The 20,300-nt window shown below is 36.5% G+C and overlaps 1 protein-coding gene across 1 annotated transcript; it reads right to left on the minus strand.

Annotated features, from left to right (window-relative positions):
- Positions 1 to 1,263: 1,263 nt before the first annotated feature.
- LOC136028193 (3-oxoacyl-[acyl-carrier-protein] synthase, mitochondrial-like) lies at positions 1,264 to 19,229 on the minus strand. Its single transcript, XM_065705898.1, has 2 exons — positions 18,408 to 19,229; positions 1,264 to 5,464 (listed from the first exon to the last, which is right to left on the minus strand). The coding sequence occupies exons 1-2, from the start codon at positions 19,189 to 19,191 to the stop codon at positions 4,998 to 5,000; spliced, it is 1,251 nt and encodes a 416-aa protein (XP_065561970.1). The 5' UTR covers positions 19,192 to 19,229; the 3' UTR covers positions 1,264 to 4,997.
- Between the last annotated feature and the right edge of the window lie 1,071 nt (positions 19,230 to 20,300).

Genomic DNA, 20,300 nt, shown 5'->3' on the forward strand with positions numbered 1-20,300 from the left:
AGGCGAAAATAATTTCAATGATTTAATATGAAAATTGCAACTTGGTATATTACAATGTTACAAAATAACAATCGCATTGACATTTTTACTGACGAATTCAGAAACTTCAAACTGGACTTATCAGGAGATTCTGAAACTCACGTCCCAGGGGAGGGAAACATGAAATGAGGTGATATAGAAGTTATTTAGTCAGGCAGAAAGGATGGGGAATATAGACAGGGTGTAGGGCTCATGATGAATAAAGAAACTGCAAAGTCTGCTTTAGATTACGAAGGTATTAATAATAGAATGCTAGTAGCTCGTTTTACTAAAATGTAGAGGGTATCAGTCATAGTAGTACATGTCCCTGTAGGACTGACTGACGGAGATAGTAGTGACTCAGATGAATTTTACTTACTGCTACAGGAACAAATAGACAGGGCCCAAGGTTGAAAATGCGGCGTTTTGATTAGGATATTTTAACGTCCAGGTCAGTAGAAATAGGGACAGATGGTACCCTAGCCGAAGTAATTGGCTATAGAAAAAGAAAACAGTAATGGCTCCAGACTGTTGGAATTCTATAGGTATAACAATCTAGTTATAAACATTACAATTTTTGGCCATAAAATAGCCATAACTAGCGAGTTTAAAATTTGACAATGGATAAAATATGGATGTAAAGTCACTGATGTACAAGAATTATCTGAGTGATTGATCATATGACAATAAGAGGAATATAAAAAAAGTGGTGAAACACTAAAATATAAAATAAGGAGGTGTGAAGTGGAGGTCATGGATAAAATTATCGAAGATCTGGAAGATGCAGCCAGACGGCATAATAGTTAAATACTGTACTGGCATGTCAATAAATTGAGAGGCAGTGCTCAATCTGGACTTGCCTGAGTTGAAGATAGTAGCGGGGCCTCAATTAGTGATAACCATAGAGCTAAAGGGAGATGGGCAGAAAATTTTGAGAATTTGCTAAACCATAATAGAAATACAGAAGTTTTATAGATGAGAATAAAAAAAAGTTAGTGACGCTTTGGATGTGAAGGAGAATATATTTTGTGAGGAAGAATTAGTAACAGTACTAAAAAGATTAAAATAATAAACTTCCTGGTGCTGACAGTTTGGTAAATGAGTTTCCTAATTCTGGTAGTTTTGAGGTTAGCAATAAGTTATTGAAGATCATGAATATAATTTTTGAAAAAGGGGAAGTACCTAGCGATTTCAGGAAAACTCTAATGAAACCCCTGTGAGAAAAAGACAATAAGACTGTGGTAATTAGAAAGAAAGAAAGAAACTTTATTAGAGCCCTACGGCCATACACAACATGATTTAATAATACAACACTGCACAGAACCCACACTTAATATAAAACAATACTTATTTTCATTCACTCGGGCTCGACTGAGCCTCTCCCGCCTTTTCCACATATCGTGCCATTTTGCATATGGTTCCAGGCATCGAAGACCTGAGGATATCAGAATTATCAGATTAGATAGGTATTAGTCTGGTTTGTGTAGATAGGAAATTAATTAATATGATGATAATTTTTAGACTTAGAGATAAAGTTTTGACAGAACAGTAGTGCGGTTTCAGGAAGAGAAGAGGATGTGTCGACAAAATTTTCACTCTTGTATTAATAATTGAGAAGTGTCTGAGTCACACCTTTAGTCCTCAGTTTTATAGATCATGAGGATGTGCTTGATTCAGCTGATAAAAGAGATTTAGCTTATGTCTTATTCTTGTATGGTAAACCAGAAAAATACACCAAAGTGATTTGTGCTATGTACGAAAGTAACATTACTGAGGATAAGGTAGGAAATGAGGTTAGTAGCTGGTCTCGGATTAAATCAGGAGTTAAGCATGGCTGCGTACTATTCCCGTTTATGTGGATCATTTTTATGGACATTATCTTAAGGAACACAGCCAATGCAATGGGAGAACACGGAAACAAGTGAAGAAGTAAAACTATCCTGGACTTAGATTATGCCGATAATTCAAGCATCCTAGATGAAGGCGTTAGGAAAACAAGTGAACTTTTTAGAGGTTTTGCAAGTTCAGGGTGAGAGAATAGGCTTGAAAATTAATATTACGATGATTAAGTCACCAGGGCGACCTTACCTAGGTAGTATTATTAGTAAAAACGGCTGGTGCAGTGAAACTATTAAAAGCATAATAGCTAAGGTCCAGGTTTTTTTTTTCACAGTTGAAAATGTTTGGAAGAATAAGAATACAAGTCTGCTAGCCAGGATTAGAATATTAGAAGCTAAGGTGATGACAATGGTGAATTAAGGTTCCGAAACATGGGCGCTTCAAAAAGGAGGAAGATTTGCTAGATGTTTTCGAGAGAAATTGCCTACGGATTTTTTTGGGTACCAGACTGACTGACCGTTTCTCGGACAGTAGGCTGTACGAAAAATGTGGTTCAATCCCACTTTCTATGGCTATTATGTGAAAAAGGTTGAGATGGCCAGTGCCTGTTCTGCAGATGAAGTGACAAAGATTGTCCTTTTCGGCCAACCATCTAGGATAAAAAAAAATGCAGGTTATCCCCGGTTTGGGTGTAAAGATATCACAAGGAAAGATTTAAGGGAAAAAGGAACTTACTGGGAGGGTGTAAAATGGGAGATGTTGAATAGATTGGGATGGAAGAGGACCGCGCATGGCTTTTTTGGCAGCTTGGCACTGCAGTGAGTTATTATCAGTAGTAGTAGTGGTACTTCTGGTTCACAGGATACATCTCTGTCAATACTTAGATTTATAAGTCCTTTATCTGAGTCCCTGCCACGAAAAAGTATGATGTCTTACAATTTTCCTCTACAAGTGACATCTTAAGGAGGGGAAAATGTCCCCCTTTAATAGGAGAGGGACAGGGGGCTTTGATTGTGACTGTTTGGTTATGTCGATGACTGCGCAATTATGACTGCGTGGGTCATAATTAAGTGAGAAAGTTAAGCGAGAAACATAATTAAGCCAGAGTTAACTGCGAGGGGTGGCAGCCCGATGGAGCATATGGAGGCTGGTATAAGAGTTCTTTGGGTATGATACCCCGAATTAAAAACATATTGGTGGACTGTGATGAATAAATTCAGAGCCATGGCTAACTGGAGAAATACCAAGATAGGTAGTCTCAGTGAGAGGCAAAGCTGGCATAGCCCTTTTTTCATAATTGTATAAAACGATGTCATTTCACTTGTTTATAGTTGATGATGATCCATCCTAAAAAGAACTAAGGTGGATAGGCATGGCTTTAGGGTAACTTAAATAGTCTACAAATTTTATGAGACATTTGTGGGCAATTGGAGACCCCAAATAAAAGATTTCCAAAGATGTATGACTGAGTGGATACAGTGAGTTATTATTATTATTATTAGTAGTAGTAGTAGTACTGGTACTTCTCTGTCACAAGATATTATTCTGTAAATACTGTTATTTTGTTTAGTTATTGGGATTTTTGTTATTTGCCATTCTAAACAAACAAAAATGCTGCTGAATTTTTATTTTACCAAATGCTACCAAAAAGACTTGGGTTAAATTGGACTAAATAATACCAGTAAATCCAAACCCCCACCCCCTCCATGGAAATTCCTTTCCCTCACGGAATTTTTATTTTTTTATTTTTTGAATGAGATTATTTGAATGTGATTTTTTTTACCATATTCCCCCACGTCAACCGTTTGGTTTTGGGTGAATCATATTGATTCATGTATGTAAATTGTTGTTAACCTTAAATAAATAAGTCATACCATATGCCATAAAAAAAAACTAAAGCTTTGACATTTTTTTGAATATTCAAGTTCTGCCTAAAATTTAAATTTTGGGCCAACATTTTAGCCCTTGATCAGAAAAGTTGAAAAAACTTTAACAAGTAGTCCTAAATTAGCCCATAGCGAAATTGAATCAATTAAAGTAAAACCAAATACAAGCACAAATGAAGCATATAACTCGTCCAAGGTAAAACGACCAAAAGTTAAAATGAACGAGCAAATTAACCCTAAAACACACAGAAATTAAATATATAATCAGTTCAAAATCAAAACGACCAGAAATTACCACAAATAAAAAAAAACTCTAGTGCCTGATTTGCGCCTTACTGAAAAAAAACTTAAACAATTTTTCTGTTATATTTACTGTACAGAATTATTTTTCTAAAACTTTCAGTAAATCTTGGTAGTATATTCCTTCCAAATGTACTAATGTATAAAATACTGCTTGAATAAACTAAACAGATTGCTTCAAAATTAACCAAAGTTCATTTAAAAATTTTTCCAGGCATCAATTGTTTATGTTTAAATAAAATTAAATTAAGAGCTAAAGTTATGAAAAAAAAAATCTTTCCAAATAGTATATTAAACTAAGCCACGAATATATTTATTCGTGGAATACCTTTTTTCTGTCCTGTAACTTTTACGCTATCATTATTTTCTTCTTTTTTTTTATGTTTTGACAAATAAAAATTCTTCTGTTCGAAACCCAGACTGATTTTAGTAAGGCACAAACAGTGCTTATCTTTTGAAAGACTTAAGGGTACACGGGGGGGGGATGTAGCTCCGCTCTTATTTATAGTAACGCTAATTTTTAAACTCTTAATAGCATTGTGATTTTCTATTTATATTGTTGGCATTAAAAATACTTGTATATCAGCTAGAAATGTAACCTCCTGGTAGTATAATTCTGCACACTAACATGGTCAAGAGTCGGTTATTTTAGAGCCCAGTCTGAGCAAAGCGAGAGTCAAAGACCCCTGCAAGTAGAGGGAGGCTAAACAAAGAGTCGTCTTTTTGCAATGAAACAGTCTTTCTCGTATATGATTGGATTTACTCATAGAATGCGAGTTACATTTTTACTCAGGAAATATTTTTCTTTTTCTGGCAAGTATGTAATGGATTATTTAAACTCGGCACCCATGTCTTCGCTCAATTGATAATCGTAGGTGAAAATTAATTAATAAACTAAAAGCCAGTTCTCTCTAGTCGACTGTAACTATAGTCGAATAAAGCCTAATTCAATATTCAGACAGAAGCAACAACTAGTGATGCATTTGTCCCTCCAAAACCAAAAGAATTTTTAAGAGCTATTCTTCTATCAGCAGATTTCCATATTTTGGCAGCATTAGGCACGTAATCTAAGGTAAATTCCTCAGTAAGACCTTCAATGTTAATTGTTGGAGGATAAACACCATTATAGCATGCTAACACAGTTAATGCCAGCTCAACACTTCCGGCAGCTCCCTGCAAATGTCCAAGAGCTCCTTTAAAGGAACTAATTTTAAAATTTTGACAACCATCAAAAACAGTTTTGACAGCAGCATTTTCAACTGCGTCTCCTAAGGGAGTCGACGTAGCATGAGCATTTACATACTGCACATCCTTTGGACTGGTTTTAGCGTCACGTAGAGCAGCACTCATTGCCAGCTTCGCGCCACGGCCGTTTTCACTGGGAGCAGTTGGATGATAAGCGTCTCCAGACATTCCATATCCTATAACAAATAAATTGATATAAAATTCTGGGCAATTAACAAGTGTAAATACTATAACAGTATTTTTCATGTACATACTGGGATGTATAATTTACATTAATTTTTTACAATTTTACATTTCTAATATAAAATTTTTATATAATTTTCAATAAAAATATAAAATTTTTGGTAATTAACAAGTGTAAATACTATAACAGTATTTTTCATGTACATACTGGGATGTATAATTTACATTAAATTTTTTACAATTTTCTACTTCTATTTTACAATCAAACTGCTGATATCTTTACAAAAACATATTTCTCAGCTAATCTAGCAATTTAATGATGAATTGTCCATAAGCAGTCAGTCAACGCATATAAATCTTAGCCCAAAAAGAAACCAAGCTTAATAAACCATATGGTATTTTCTTCTAACATCAAATAATCTAGAAGCTATATAATCGATCGGAGTCAAATGTCCTAAGGACACGAGACCAAGGAAGAGATGTAATTCTACAAGAAAATTATTTTTAAATTGAAAAAAAAAAACCACTATTTTTTTCTCTATTTACTGCAGTTTCAAAATAAGTGCTGTAAAATTCGACAAATATCTCAAAGAAAGGCTAAAAACTCGAAATTTCTACAAGGTAACAAACTTTTTTTTCCATATTCGAAAAGAAAGTTCATTCAATGAGCTAAAAAATTAGAAACTGTTTTTATTTTTAAAACGTCTGCGTTTTTTTTCTAGTGTCACTGAAATGATCACTAGTGTTTAAAATTATTAACTTTTACTTAAAAAAAAATAGGTTTAAAAAAATGTTGACTAAAAAAAGTATTTTTTTTTTTTAGAATGAACGAATATGTTTTCTAGTGTACTAAGGTGTCTGCAATTACCTTTTTGGGACCTGATTTGCCACTGATACGACTGAGCTATTTACTACATAAAAGAATTCTGCTCCATAGATGGATTTAGTCGGCGCACTGGAGTTGTCTTACTCGGCATGCCCGTAAAATTGGGTAATAATAACTGATTAGGGACCTGTTGTAATTAAAAGTAAAAGGTATCAAATAAAACTTTCAAAAATATTCCTCATTTTTTTCTTCCGAGAATTAAGATGTGGCAAGGTCAGACTCCCTGCATGCTCTCCTCGTTTCGCGGCAGGAGAATAAGCTGCAGCATCCTTTCATTTTTGAGCAGCTGCAGTCTCTCATGCATCTTCCACTTTTGCATCTGCAGTAAGCTTCCAGGCTTGATGCTTCTTTACAGCTTGAGACGACCGCATCTACTCCCCCTTCAGCCATCTTCCATCCATGGAGGAGTGGATTTGGAATGCTCGGCCGATCCTGTACTGACGACAGGATTATTCATGTAGCGAATATGGCTTTTCGTATGCATGGCTCGAAGGTGTCGTCAGAAGGTGGCAGTCTTCTCACATCTTGTTTCTGGCACCAAATTTAAGCCCTTACGCTGGCCAGTGAATTGAATCCTGTCTGTTTACCGTACATTTCAATGACCAGAGATTTGATAGGTCGCAGACTTCTCTAAACGCGTCGACTGAAAGCTTCCCTTCTGCATCCTTGATCAGCTCCGTCACAGACACCATTTTTGAGGCAAAAGTTGGAGACGCCGCGGTGTTTGAGAAAGAAGCTTTCCCGACGCCGAAGAAAAAGTTCGTTGTGTCACACCCTGACAGACAGTGCACGAACGGTAACATAATCTGCTCCTCTTTGGACAAGCGGACCGCCAGCTCGTGTACAGAGATAATGTAAGTCGGGAACTTCAAGGAAAGTTCGCTCAGCCCTTCAGCTTCAAGCTCTTCAAAAAAATGAACACAGGCTACTGTCATATCTGTGTCGTTGGCATGCACAATGAGGCTACAAGCGTAACGGCTAGCGTACTTGGCATGTGTCATAAGGCATTGGTCAGCCTCTTCGTGGGTGGAGGACAAGCATTCCTCGTAGTCACAGTGTTCTGGTAAAGTTGGACTGGAACCACGCTTGACCAGAGACGCTTTCAATCTCTCCTTGAACCCACCTGAGATAAAAAGGTTGAGTGCGTTCGGAAGCTCATCACCCATATGCTCCCAGGTTTTATACAAAATTTCGAGGAGCCGACTTTTAGACGCTGAACTTGCAAGTACGGCATCCGATTTTTCAAATGTGCTAAGAGCGGAAATCTGGAGGTTTTTCCCTTTCCCTCGTCGGAGTCTGCATGCTGATTTCAAGGAGATCGACTCTCCGGTGTCCATAAGCTTCCCAAACAGCCTGTCGTGCGTATCTGCGACAATATGGACTTCAGGAATACCCACTGGAAGATCATTCAGCAACGATAGAAGCGATCTTTCCGCGAAGGATTTGACTGTTTCAAACCTGGTAGGGCGATATGACCTTATCTTGGAGATCAGGTCATTGATGTGCATAGTAGCTGATGTTTTTTCTTTGAATTTCAAAGTCCTCCTTTTTTGTCTTAGCTAGTTCAACAGCAGAGCTTTGTTCCCGGTCCTCATTTTCCAGCCAGAGGATGTCTTGGTTGATTGTTGCTAAAGATGTTCAAAAATGGATAGAGGGAAAGGAAGAATCTCTTTTGTGAGGATCTTTGCAGCTGCTTTCTCCTTTTCTTCGCCGTAGGTCAACAGAGCAGTAATAATTCTCTTCAAGGCTGTGACTTCAGAGCTCAAGAGATCAGTTCTAAGGACACCTTTCATCTTCTGAGTTTTTCTCTCTGAAGGCAAAGTTAGGAGTGCAACCTTGCAACGTTGCTTTTAGGAACATTTTCCTTCGAGACTTTACTGCAAATTGTTCGATAGTTTAGTAACGACGGGGGACTTTCTTCTGTGGCCACAAGCTGTGTTGGGCATTCTCTAGCCAGTATTATTGCCTTGTCCAGGTATCTAATTTCTTTTGGAGTCTCGAGAAGTAAGTTAACAGGAAGGAGTTCTTTCAAAATATTTAATTTTGTAAATTACTTTAATTAAGTCTCTTAATTCTGCAAAAAAATTTTACACTCCTTTTGCCAGCCAACTTCACAACACCAAAAGTTCTTCGAAAATTCTATTTCTTTCAGTTTTTTTTTGATCTTCCAAATTTGTGTCATATTCTTCATTATCATCCATCAGCAAATAAGTATTTGCGTCAGAGTCACATGTTGACTCAACCTGAAGTAACTGTTTTTTTTTTATCTTGGCCTACCTAACTCACTTTTCTTTTTCATCTTCTGCTTATCAATTTCTTCTGCTTAGCTTATCAATCAACTTCCCGCCAGGTAGCAGATTACTAAACAAAATTCCTATTATCGGGTACACTCGCTAAAAAAGTTGCAGACCCCCCAAGATACAATAATTTAAACTTTTTTTCTTAGCTCAATGTGTTCAGAATTAAACGGGCTTTCTTTTTTTAATATAAAAAAATACTTCATCTTGAAAAAATTTCGAGTTTTTAGGTTTTCTGTTAGAAATTTGTTGACAAAAATCAGATTTTTTTAAAAACTGCAGAAAAAATGTACCATTGTTTTACTTTTTTTTACAAACAAAGATCGTGTTCGTGTAGCCTCAAGTTCTTTCATTCTATTGATGTATGAGTACGCTGGATTTGACCAATCTTGTCTGTAAAATAAAAATTTAGAATCGTCAAACTCCATTATAGGCCAAATTTGGTGTTTTTAGCCCAAATCTCAGAAACACCCCAACGACGAGTCTGTGCCCTACGATATTCGTTTTCAACATGGTCGACTAACATGGGATCCACCCTTAACATTTTTGTACCTTCCGGCATCGGTACTAATCGAAATAAGCGAGATACAGAATCTGGCGTTCTGACTATGATATGTCTCCTTATTTAAGCCCGAAAAAAAAGAAAGAACTGAGTCGGCAAAGAAAGAGCACGACATAAGAAGGATTTCGTATAGGAATTCAGGCAAATTCCCCCAGCGTTAAATTTCCCCTGAAAAATTCACCCTCTAGAAACTTACCTCCAATAGGAAATTCTCCCCTTTGAAAATCCCAAAGCAGAAATTCGAAAAATTTACGCATATTTTCTAATAACAAATACGATACGTACACAATGAGCAAACTTTTGACTTAAAGATCTTTCTCTAGGGGCTGTGGGGGTCAAATTATCTCCAAAGGCATAGTTATTCGGCCTTTTAACTATGCTTTAAAAAAAATGAGTATCTCTGAGAAAAAAAAATTTGCGAAAAAGCGGCGTGGGACGGGGCCTAGCTGCCCTCCAGTCTTTTTGGTCACTTAAGAAAGACACTGGAACTCTTAATTTCGTTCGAACGAACCATCTTCCGATATTCTAAGATTATTGGGTCAATACGATCACCCCTGGGGAAAAACGAAAAAAAAAAAACAACAACAAAAAACAAACAAACACGCATCCGTGATGTTCCTTCTGGTAAAAAATACAAAGTTCCACAAAGACCTTGAAATCTCTACAGAGGAGCTCTCTGATACGCTGAATCTGATGGTGTGATTGTCATTAAGATTTTTTTTTATTTTAGAGATATTTTCCATTTTTTTCGAAAATGAGGCAAATTTTTTCAGGCTCATAGTCTTTGATGGGTAGGACTTTTGGAATCAGCATGATAAGCCAGTTCTTTTGATATATCTATATCTATTGGTTTCAAATTCTGTTTTTTATACATAATTTTGGTTACTATTGAGCCGAGTAGCTCCTTGCTTATAGTTAGTTACGGAAAACTGTTTGAAAAAGTTTCACACATCTTATGGGAAAGTTTAAGGAAGATAATATATATATCTAAAATTTAATGCAGTAGTAGGCTATGGCCTCTCTACGACCTGTGGTAACAAAATTAGCATAACCAATTACTATATATTTAACAGGAACGAGGTATATAATTTATATAGTCCAACAGGTACAAAATTAGAGCAAACTAGTCAAATCTAGATCCCACTGAGCAATAAAAGATTCATAATTAGCATAATCCAGTCGGCAGCTCATTTAGGCTACATATACCTGTCTTGACTTGATTAACAAGGTAAAGTAAACCAGACACATTTTATAATACGAACAAAATTTTAATGAATCAAAAAGCAACAAATCTGCTACCCCTTTTTTTTCTTATCACGCTTGGGTGAAGTAAATTGGACGCATTTTTATAATACGGACAGAATTTTAGTGACTCAAAATGCAACAAATCTGCTACCCCTTTATTGTTGTGAAACAAGCTTTGGTAAAGTATATTGGACGAATTTTTATAATACGGACAGAATTTTAGTGAATCAAAATGCAAGAAATCATGCTCCCCCTATTTTCTTGTGAAACAGGCCTTGGTAAAGTAAATTGGACGAATTTTTATAAAACGGACAGAATTTTAGTGAATCAAAATGCAACAAATCTGCTCCCCCTTTTTCTTGTGAAACAAGCTTTGGTAAAGTAAATTGGACGAATTTTTATAATACGGACAGAATTTTAGTGAATCAAAATGCAACAAATCATGCTCCCCCTCTTTTCTTGTGAAACAAGCCTTGGTAAAGTAAATTGGACGAATTTTTATGAAACGGACAGAATTTTAGTGAATCAAAATGCAACAAATCTGCTCCCCCTTTTTCTTGTGAAACAAGCTTTGGTAAAGTAAATTGGACGAATTTTTATAATACGGACAGAATTTTAGTGAATCAAAACGCAATAAATCTGCTCCCCCTTATTTCTTGTGAAAGAAGCTTTGGTAAAGTAAATTGGACGAATTTTTATAATACGGACAGAATTTTAGTGAATCGAAATGCAACAAATCTGCTCCCCCTTTTTTCTTATGAAACCCGCTTAGATAAAGTAAATTGGACGCATTTTCATAATACAGACATAATTTTAGTGAATCAAAATGCAACAAATCTGCTCCCCTTTTTTCTTGTGAAACAAGCTTTGGTAAAGTAAATTGGACGAATTTTTATAATGCGGACAGAATTTTAGTGAATCAAAATGCAACAAATCTGCTCCCCCTTTTTTCTTGTGAAACAGACTTTGGTAAAATAAATTGGACGAGTTTTCATAATACGGACAGAATTTTAGTGAATCAAAATGCAAAAAATCTGCTCCCCCGTTTTCTTGTGAAACAAGCTTTGGTAAGTAAATTGGACGAATTTTTATAGTACGGACAGAATTTTAGTGAATCAAAATGCAACAAATCTGCTCCCCCTTTTTTCTTGTGAAACAAGCTTTGGTAAAGTAAATTGGACGAATTTTTATAATACGGACAGAATTTTAGTGAATCAAAATGCAACAAATCTGCTCCCCCTTTTTTCTTGTGAAACAAGCTTTGGTAAAGTAAATTGGGCGAATTTTTATAATACGGACAGAATTTTAGTGAATCAAAATGCAACAAATCATGCTCCCCCTCTTTTCTTGTGAAACAAGCCTTGGTAAAGTAAATTGGACGAATTTTTATGAAACGGACAGAATTTTAGTGAATCAAAATGCAACAAATCTGCTCCCCCTTTTTCTTGTGAAACAAGCTTAGGTAAAGTAAATTGGACGAATTTTTATAATACGGACAGAATTTTAGTGAATCAAAACGCAATAAATCTGCTCCCCCTTATTTCTTGTGAAAGAAGCTTTGGTAAAGTAAATTGGACGAATTTTTATAATACGGACAGAATTTTAGTGAATCGAAATGCAACAAATCTGCTCCCCCTTTTTTCTTATGAAACCCGCTTAGATAAAGTAAATTGGACGCATTTTCATAATACAGACATAATTTTAGTGAATCAAAATGCAACAAATCTGCTCCCCTTTTTTCTTGTGAAACAAGCTTTGGTAAAGTAAATTGGACGAATTTTTATAATGCGGACAGAATTTTATTGAATCAAAATGCAACAAATCTGCTCCCCCTTTTTTCTTGTGAAACGAGCTTTGGTAAAGTAAATTGGACGAGTTTTCATAATACGGACAGAATTTTAGTGAATCAAAATGCAAAAAATCTGCTCCCCCGTTTTCTTGTGAAACAAGCTTTGGTAAGTAAATTGGACGAATTTTTATAGTACTGACAGAATTTTAGTGAATCAAAATGCAACAAATCTGCTCCCCCTTTTTTCTTGTGAAACAAGCTTTGGTAAAGTAAATTGGACGAATTTTTATAATACGGACAGAATTTTAGTGAATCAAAATGCAACAAATCTGCTCCCCCTTTTTTCTTGTGAAACAAGCTTTGGTAAAGTAAATTGGGCGAATTTTTATAATACGGACAGAATTTTAGTGAATCAAAATGCAACAAATCTGCTCCCCCTTTTTTTCTTATGAAACGCGCTCAAGTAAAGTAAATTGGACGCATTTTTATAATACGGACATAATTTTAGTGAATCAAAAAGCGACAGATCTGCTACCCCTTTTTTCTTAAGAAACCCGCTTGGGTAAAGTAAATTGGACGCATTTTTATAATACGGACATAATTTTAGTGAATCAAAAAGCGACAAATCTGCTACCTCTTTTTTCTTATGAAACGCGCTTCGGTAAAAGTAAATTAGACGCGTTTTTATAATACGGAGAGGTTTTTTGTGAATTAAAAAGAAACAAATCTGCTACCCCTTTTTTCTTATGAGACACGCTTGGGTAAAGTAAATTGGACACATAAACCCAGCATTTTACCCCCTTTTTTTAATTGAAATTTTTTTCCGGGACTTAGAAGTTTTCTTTTGGATTTAGACTCTGAATTTTTTGGGAAATATAATTTTTTTGGACTTGGAATTTTTTCAATTTCTCAAAAAAATTTTTGGCCATGTGAACATGAAATTTTGTATACTTTTATGCGGCTGCTACCGTGGTACTCTAAGGCTGGTCATTGACTGTACCTAGTTTAGTTTTCAAACACTACTATTTGTACATTGAAATGATATACACTTATATCATATTTAAAAAAGTGAAGATGAAATATTTCAAGAGAATGTGTCACATGAGAAAGTTATCGTCGCGGTGAAAGCTGATAGTCATAATTGAACTTCGAAAAAACTACTAGTGGCAACACTATTCAAAATGTAGGCTTGCGTTGCCATGACAGTGGGAAATTAGATGTCTAGCTCTCTGTTTGTATATGTTTTTGTCTATATCTCTCTGTATCTGCGTTTCTGAGCGGCTATTCGCTTTTCTCTCTCTCTCTCTCTCTCTCTCTCTCTCTCTCTCTCTCTCTCTCTCTCTCTCTCTCTCTCTCTCTCTCTCTCTCTCTCTCTCTCTCTCTCTCTCTCTCTCTCTCTCTCTCTCTCTGTGTGTGTGTGTCTGAGCGGCTCTTCGCTTCCCTCTCATGTGCCTGTGTGTCTGAGCAGGTGTTTGCTTGTTTCTTTATCTGTCTTTGTTTGTCTGATTCTGCGTGTTTGTAGGTATTTTGTCACTTTCTCTGTGCCTGTGTGTCTGACCGTCTGTTTACTTTTCTCATTGTCTGTCTCTGTGCATTTGTGAGTGTGTTTCTGTCTCTCTCTGTCTGTGCCCATGTGTCTGACCGTCTGTTTAAATATGTGTATCTATCTTTGTTTGTTTGTATGGGCGTCTCAATCTCTCTCTCTCTCTCTCTCTCTCTCTCTCTCTCTCTCCCTCTCTCTCTCTCTCTCTCTCTCTTTCCCTATGTATCTGACCATCTGTTTGCCTGTCTCTGTGTTTGTGTGTTTCCGTCTCTCTCTCAGTGTCTCTGTGCCTGTCTCTTTGTCTCTCCCTCCTTCTCTTTCTCTCTCTCTGGCTATCTGCATCTTAACGTCTGTTTTCCTGTCTGTGTGCTTGTGTTTCTGTCTCTCTTTCAGTGTACTTGTGCATCTAACCATTTGTTCACCTGTCTCTGCCTGCTTGTGTGTGTTTCTATCTGTTTCTGTCTATGTGCCTGTGTGTGAGTGTGACCGTCTGTTAGCAGGTCTCTGTGTACGTGTTTCTATTTCTCTCTCTCTCTCTCTCTCTCCCCTTCTCTGTGACTGTGTGTTTACCCGTCTGTTTACTTGTCTCATTGCCTGTCTGTGTATTTTCATGTGTGTGTGTTTCTGTCTCTCTCTGTCTGTGCCCATGTGTCTGACCGTCTGTTTAAATATCTCTGTTTGTTTGTATGTGTGTTTCTCTTTCTCTCTCTCTCTCTCTCCCTTTCAGGCTATGTGCGTCTTGAAGTCTGTTTGTCTGTCTCTGTCGGCTTGTGTGTCTTTCTATCTCTTTCTCTCTGTGTGCCTGTGTCTGAGTGTGACGGCATGTTTGCAGGTCTCTGTTTGCGTGTTTCTCTCTCTCTCTGTGAATGTGTGTCTGACCTTCTGTTTACTTTTCTTATTGTCTGTCTCTGTGTATTTATGCGTGTTTCTGTTTCTCTCTGTCTCTGCCCATGTGTCTGACCACCTGTTCAAATATCTCTGTATCTATCTGGGTTTGTTTGTGGGTGCATTTCTCTCTTTGTGTCCCTGTGTGTATGACCAGCTGTTTGCCTCTCTCTGTGTGTTTGTGTGTTTATGTCTCTCTCTCAATCTTTGTGCCTGTGTGTCTGACCATCCGTTTGCCTGTCTCTTTCTCTCTCTCTCTCTGTGCCTATGTGTCGGACAGTATATTTGCCAGTCTCAATGTCTGTTTCTGCGTGTTTGTGTGTGTGTTTCTGTTTCTCTCTCTCGATGCTAGTGTGTCTAACCGTCTGTTTGCTTGTCTCTCTGTATGTGTCTTCTCTCGATGTGCCTGTGTGTTTGATCATTTATTTCTATGTCTCCTTGTCTGATTTTATCTCTTTATCCGTGTGTCTGACTGTATGTTTGCCTGTCTCTTTGTCTTTCTCTGTGTTTTTGCGTATAGCTCTCTCTCTCTCTCTCTCTCTCTGTAACTGTGTGTCTGATTGGCTGTTTACTTGTCTGTGTCTGTGTGTTTGTGTCTATGTTTCTGTCTCTCTCTGTCTGGGCCCATGTGTCTGACCATCTGTTTACATGTCTCTGTTAATTTGTACGTGCGTTTCCGTCTCTTTCTGTACCTATGTGTCTTACTATCTGGTATATCTCATGAAGGAATTTTCTACAGAAAAATGGATGACATATACTTCGATGAGACCATCAAGAGCTATCGACTGCAGTCGAAAAAAAATCGATCTGTCTTAGTTCAAAAGTTGACATTTTTTGCTGTAGGCCAAGTTACTAACCTCATCACTTAGAAAGGGTAAACTCTAATTTCTTCAGCAATGGGAGAACTTTTAAAGTATAAGAGGCATATTTGATACCATTTCTGTATCGGCCTATTTTTGGTTTTAGTGTGTACCTTACTATTGAAGTTGTACACCCATTTAAACTTTCAAACTGGTACATCTCATGAAGGAATTTTTCTACCAAAAAATGAATGACATATACTTTGATCAAGACCTATTGTCAAGAGCTATCGACTTCAAAAGTTCAAAAGTTGACTTTTTTGCCGTATGCCAAGTTTCTAACGTCGTCACTTAAAAAGAAGTAAAGGATGAACTCTAATTTCTTTAGCAATGAGAGAACTTTTTAAAGTTTAAGAGGTACATCTGATACCAATTCTCTACCGCAATCCCAAGTGTGAAAAACCGAGTGATAAACTCAGCTGAAATCACGAACAGAAATGGGTAGAAGCAATAGTTGGCAGCGCTTTCGGTCCCCACTTTTTTATTTTTGTAGTTTTTTTTCTATGTATCACTCAAAGAAGATATTTTGGCTGTGGGGCCGGGTAACTGCCGCATATATTTAACATTTATAGATTTTAGTCCATCGCGGGTGCCTGCCGGCTTGCCTGCTAGAACGGAGCTTTCCACTTGAAAGCAGAAACATGGTTTGATGAAACGAAAGCTTGACTGCATAACTTCAGATACTTCTCTCTCACATAGGCTATATAACTCCAAGTCACTTCACACACTATAGGCTCTGGCTCAAGGACAAGCAAAAACCATCCCCTTTGGCCCCAGGCAAGAGCTCTACGAAGCTTTCTAAAATGCAAAGCCATATTCATCCATCCGGTCTAAGGTCCGAACTTTCCGTAAAAACCGCAGAGGTTAGACCCTTACCACTTTCTAGAAATAGGCTGAAATCGGGGTGCTAGAAAAAAAAAGACAAAAAAAAAACGACAAAGCCAAAGAGTTGCTCTCGCAACACAATGAGGTGCAATGTGCCTAAATTTGCGAAAGGAAGGGGAAGGCTGCAATGGGCCCTTCTTCGTGCCTTGCAGTGAGCTATTTGGAATTGTACAAATTTGTAACACACTTTAATAATTTTCTATCCTTCTCTCTGGGGCTAGTGGGGCTACACCCATCACGCCGTTCCTAGAAGCATGTTTTTACGATATTTTTGGTTGACCAAATTTGGATTTCAGTGTACGATTTTATTGAAAATATTTAACCATTTAAGGGCATAGACTAAAGATATTATATTCATAAATGAATGCTATGAACATAACCTCCATTATGTTAATATACGTTATTTTCGTGAATTATTAATACACCTTGGTGAAATTTATCTCTTGGTAATATAAATTTCACGAAGAGCAAAATAAATTAATAAAAAGAAGAACAACTGATGGCAGCTTAGGTTAAAAAATAAATATATATCCTCAAGAGGCATAACCTTTATTATATTCGACAAGCATTAAAAAAAGAGGTATTCTATGAACGACTGAAAGAAGTTGTTAAAAGTTACGGTAACTTACCATCCCTCAAATTCTCCAGAAGCCAATTGCTCTTTAACTAAAACTTAACAGGATAATATAAGAAAAAAGATTTCTGAAAGCTTGAGCAATATTTAATTTGCTAATGATACAATGAAAAAGAATAATTATTGTATGCTTTCATTCAAGCGTAAATATCACTTAGACATTTTTGTGGGGGAGGCATGAACGGGGGCAGCCCCTACCTTATATGTAAAACTTTTGTTCACTTTAAGTCTGGTTTCATTGTTCACTATAATTTCTGTTCGTTCAAGTTTTCATTTCAACAGAATTTCTAGTTGTTCCAGCTTTGGTATATAACAAGAGCTAATTTCTGCTCGTTTATAGTTTAAAATTCATTCTGTACTTTCCATAAAATGATTTTGTTTCTTTTTATTTACTAAATCTCTGTTTGTTTTCCATTAGCAACATTTTATAATCATGATGTAGTTATGATAAAGAGTAGTCACGCCGTGATTTCGGATTTCTAGACCTATATTGTAGAATATACATTGGCTCTGTCACTAACCTCAAACTTCTTAAATGCCATGAATCAAATACCGACTGTAATCCTAACTATGCTTAATGATAAATATTTCATCAGTTAGGACCATTCCCTAGAAATCCCGGAGCGGTCATGAGCCGAAAAAGATACAATACGTCTATAAAATAAAAGTTAGGATTGGGAGAGGTGGTGTAAGAGGAAAGGGCACAAATCCCCTTGCAATCATGAGTCGAAAGAGATACAATACGTCTATAAAATATAAGTTAGGATTCGGACAGGTGGTGTAACAGGGGAAGGAAGTGGGACCACCACTGATCATTCAATAACTAAGATTTTAATCCTTGCAAGACTCAGATTTTCAACAAGGGTGCAACAATCCATTATTAGTGAAAACTGTTCGGAATTTTTACTTTCATTTTATAACATTAGTCTCACATTTGTAATCAACTAGATAATAAAACCCTTTAATGTCGTTACTGGTAAAAATAAAAAGCAGAGCAGAACTAGAGAAGGGGTGTTTGAAGCGGCAAAAGACCAAGAGCCTCATTGATCAAAAACCCAAGAACCTTTCAATCATATATTCGAAAATATTTTTATAGCTCTGAATTCAGAAAGGTGTAAGGTGTTCACCATTCTTTTAAATAGCCTGCATCTATTCTCATAAAATATTTGTATAAGTTTGGAGCCTTGGTTATAATGATTTAATAAATTGCACCAAGTGTACCCTATGCCTATAGGCAAGCTATTTTTTTTTACTAACGAACCAAAAGCTAACTTATAAAATAAAGCCTACACGTAAGGGAGGAGGGACATGAAAACGCAACAGAATAAACAAAGTGTAACAACGACTTACCTAAGATTTCAGAATAAATCCTGGCACCTCTTTTTCTTGCATGTTCTGCTTCTTCTAGGACTATAATTCCTGCACCTTCTCCCATCACAAATCCATCTCTTTTTGAATCAAAGGGTCTAGAAGCCTTCCAGGGACAGTCATTGAATTTAGTTGCCAATGCCCGAGCTTTAGAAAACCCGGCTAAGGAAAGTGGATAAATACAGGCTTCAGCACTGCCACAAATCATTGCATCTGCATCCCCATATTTTATAATCCTAAATGCATCCCCAACAGAATGTAACCCCGTTGCGCACGCGGTTGATACTGAATGGTTTGGTCCATTTGCACCATATTTTATACTTATAAGTCCAGCTGCCATATTGGTAAGGATTCTGGGTATAAAAAACGGACTAACTCTACTCGGCCCTTTAGTTTCAAGAATTTTTCCAGTCTCATAAATGTAATCCATTTCAGTCATCCCCATGCCAACAGTGACACCTACCCTCGATTTAATGTCGCTATTTTCTAATTCAAGTTTAGAATCTTTGACAGCTTCATGTGCTGCATGCAAAGCATAGACAGTTCCTTTGTTGACATGTCTTAACTCATGTGGCTTGAATATATGTTCAGAAGATAATGTTTTAGGTACAAGACCAGCTACTTTGCAAGGCAACTTTTCAAACTGCTCACCCTCTAATTTCGATATGCCACAAACACTGTTAATCAAATTATTCCAAGTTTCAAGCTTCGAAGTGCCAAGAGGGGTGACTAGGCCGATTCCCGTTACAACAACAGATCTATTCATTTTGTTCAGGATTTACCTAGAAAAAGGAAAACAGATAAACTTTCATCTGTGCGATTTCATCCAAAAGGATACCAAGTAAGAATTAGTATTTAATTAAACTGGAGGAATGGCCACGATTCTATCTATTGCAAAGGGAAGATATACATTTGAAAACAGGCAGTGTATGAGGAAATGTATGTAAGTGGTAAAGGGGACGAATAAAAAGGACACATTTTAAGAAAAATATAGGAGGTACAGAAACAAATTTTAAGATGTAAATTTTTAGGGGGGGGGGTCTTCATCTCTGACTACACACCTGGTACTGAATATGTTTATGTGTTATTTTACTTTTGAAAGTAAGAACTTTCATGACATTTCAAGATATCAGGCAGAGAGCAGAATAAGAAGCCTGTAAGGTGGTTGGACTGCTCCACTATTTCAGACATAAGGTAAAAACATGATGAGAGAGATTACACTTAATGTGGGGAAACTGTTGAGGTACAATAAATTATGCTGCTACTTTAAATGTATGCTGCTACTTCAGAAAAGTTCATTTCCCTGAAGTAATGAAAGCGTTATGACGAATACTTCAGTTGAACTGAATTTCAACCAGTCCTGGTTGAACTTCCCTGAAGTAAAGATGCTAGGATTGTTTTGAAGAGATTTTAGTTTTAAATATTTTATGCGAGTTTCTTTTATATTTTCTTTTTTTATTTGTTTTATTGAGGAAAGTCTGTGGTTATAGGGTCGAAACATTCATTTAAAGTTTTTGTACCACTGTCTTGTAAAAAACAAAAAAAAATGAAATGTCCGTCTTGTAAAAAAAAAAAAAAAAAAAAATGTTGTTTACGATGGAAAGGCAGTGTTTGTTGCTATCAGTTAGCAATGATACAGAGGATCATTGTGAGCATTGCCATCCCTAGCCATTTTCCAACAGCGGTACCTCTTATTTAAGTGAAATTTTTTCAAGTAAGTTCCTTGGCAAAAATAATAAAACTTTAGTTTATAATTCAACAGGAAATCCTAATCAAGTAAACAATGCCATAATATAATTGAATAAAAAAACTTTAATATCAAAGAAACCAGCACATATTAATCAATGAAGTCATTCAATGCCCATTTTATCCCCC

This window comes from Artemia franciscana, chromosome 6 (assembly GCF_032884065.1).
Source record: "Artemia franciscana chromosome 6, ASM3288406v1, whole genome shotgun sequence".
NCBI classification, from domain to species: domain Eukaryota; kingdom Metazoa; phylum Arthropoda; class Branchiopoda; order Anostraca; family Artemiidae; genus Artemia; species Artemia franciscana.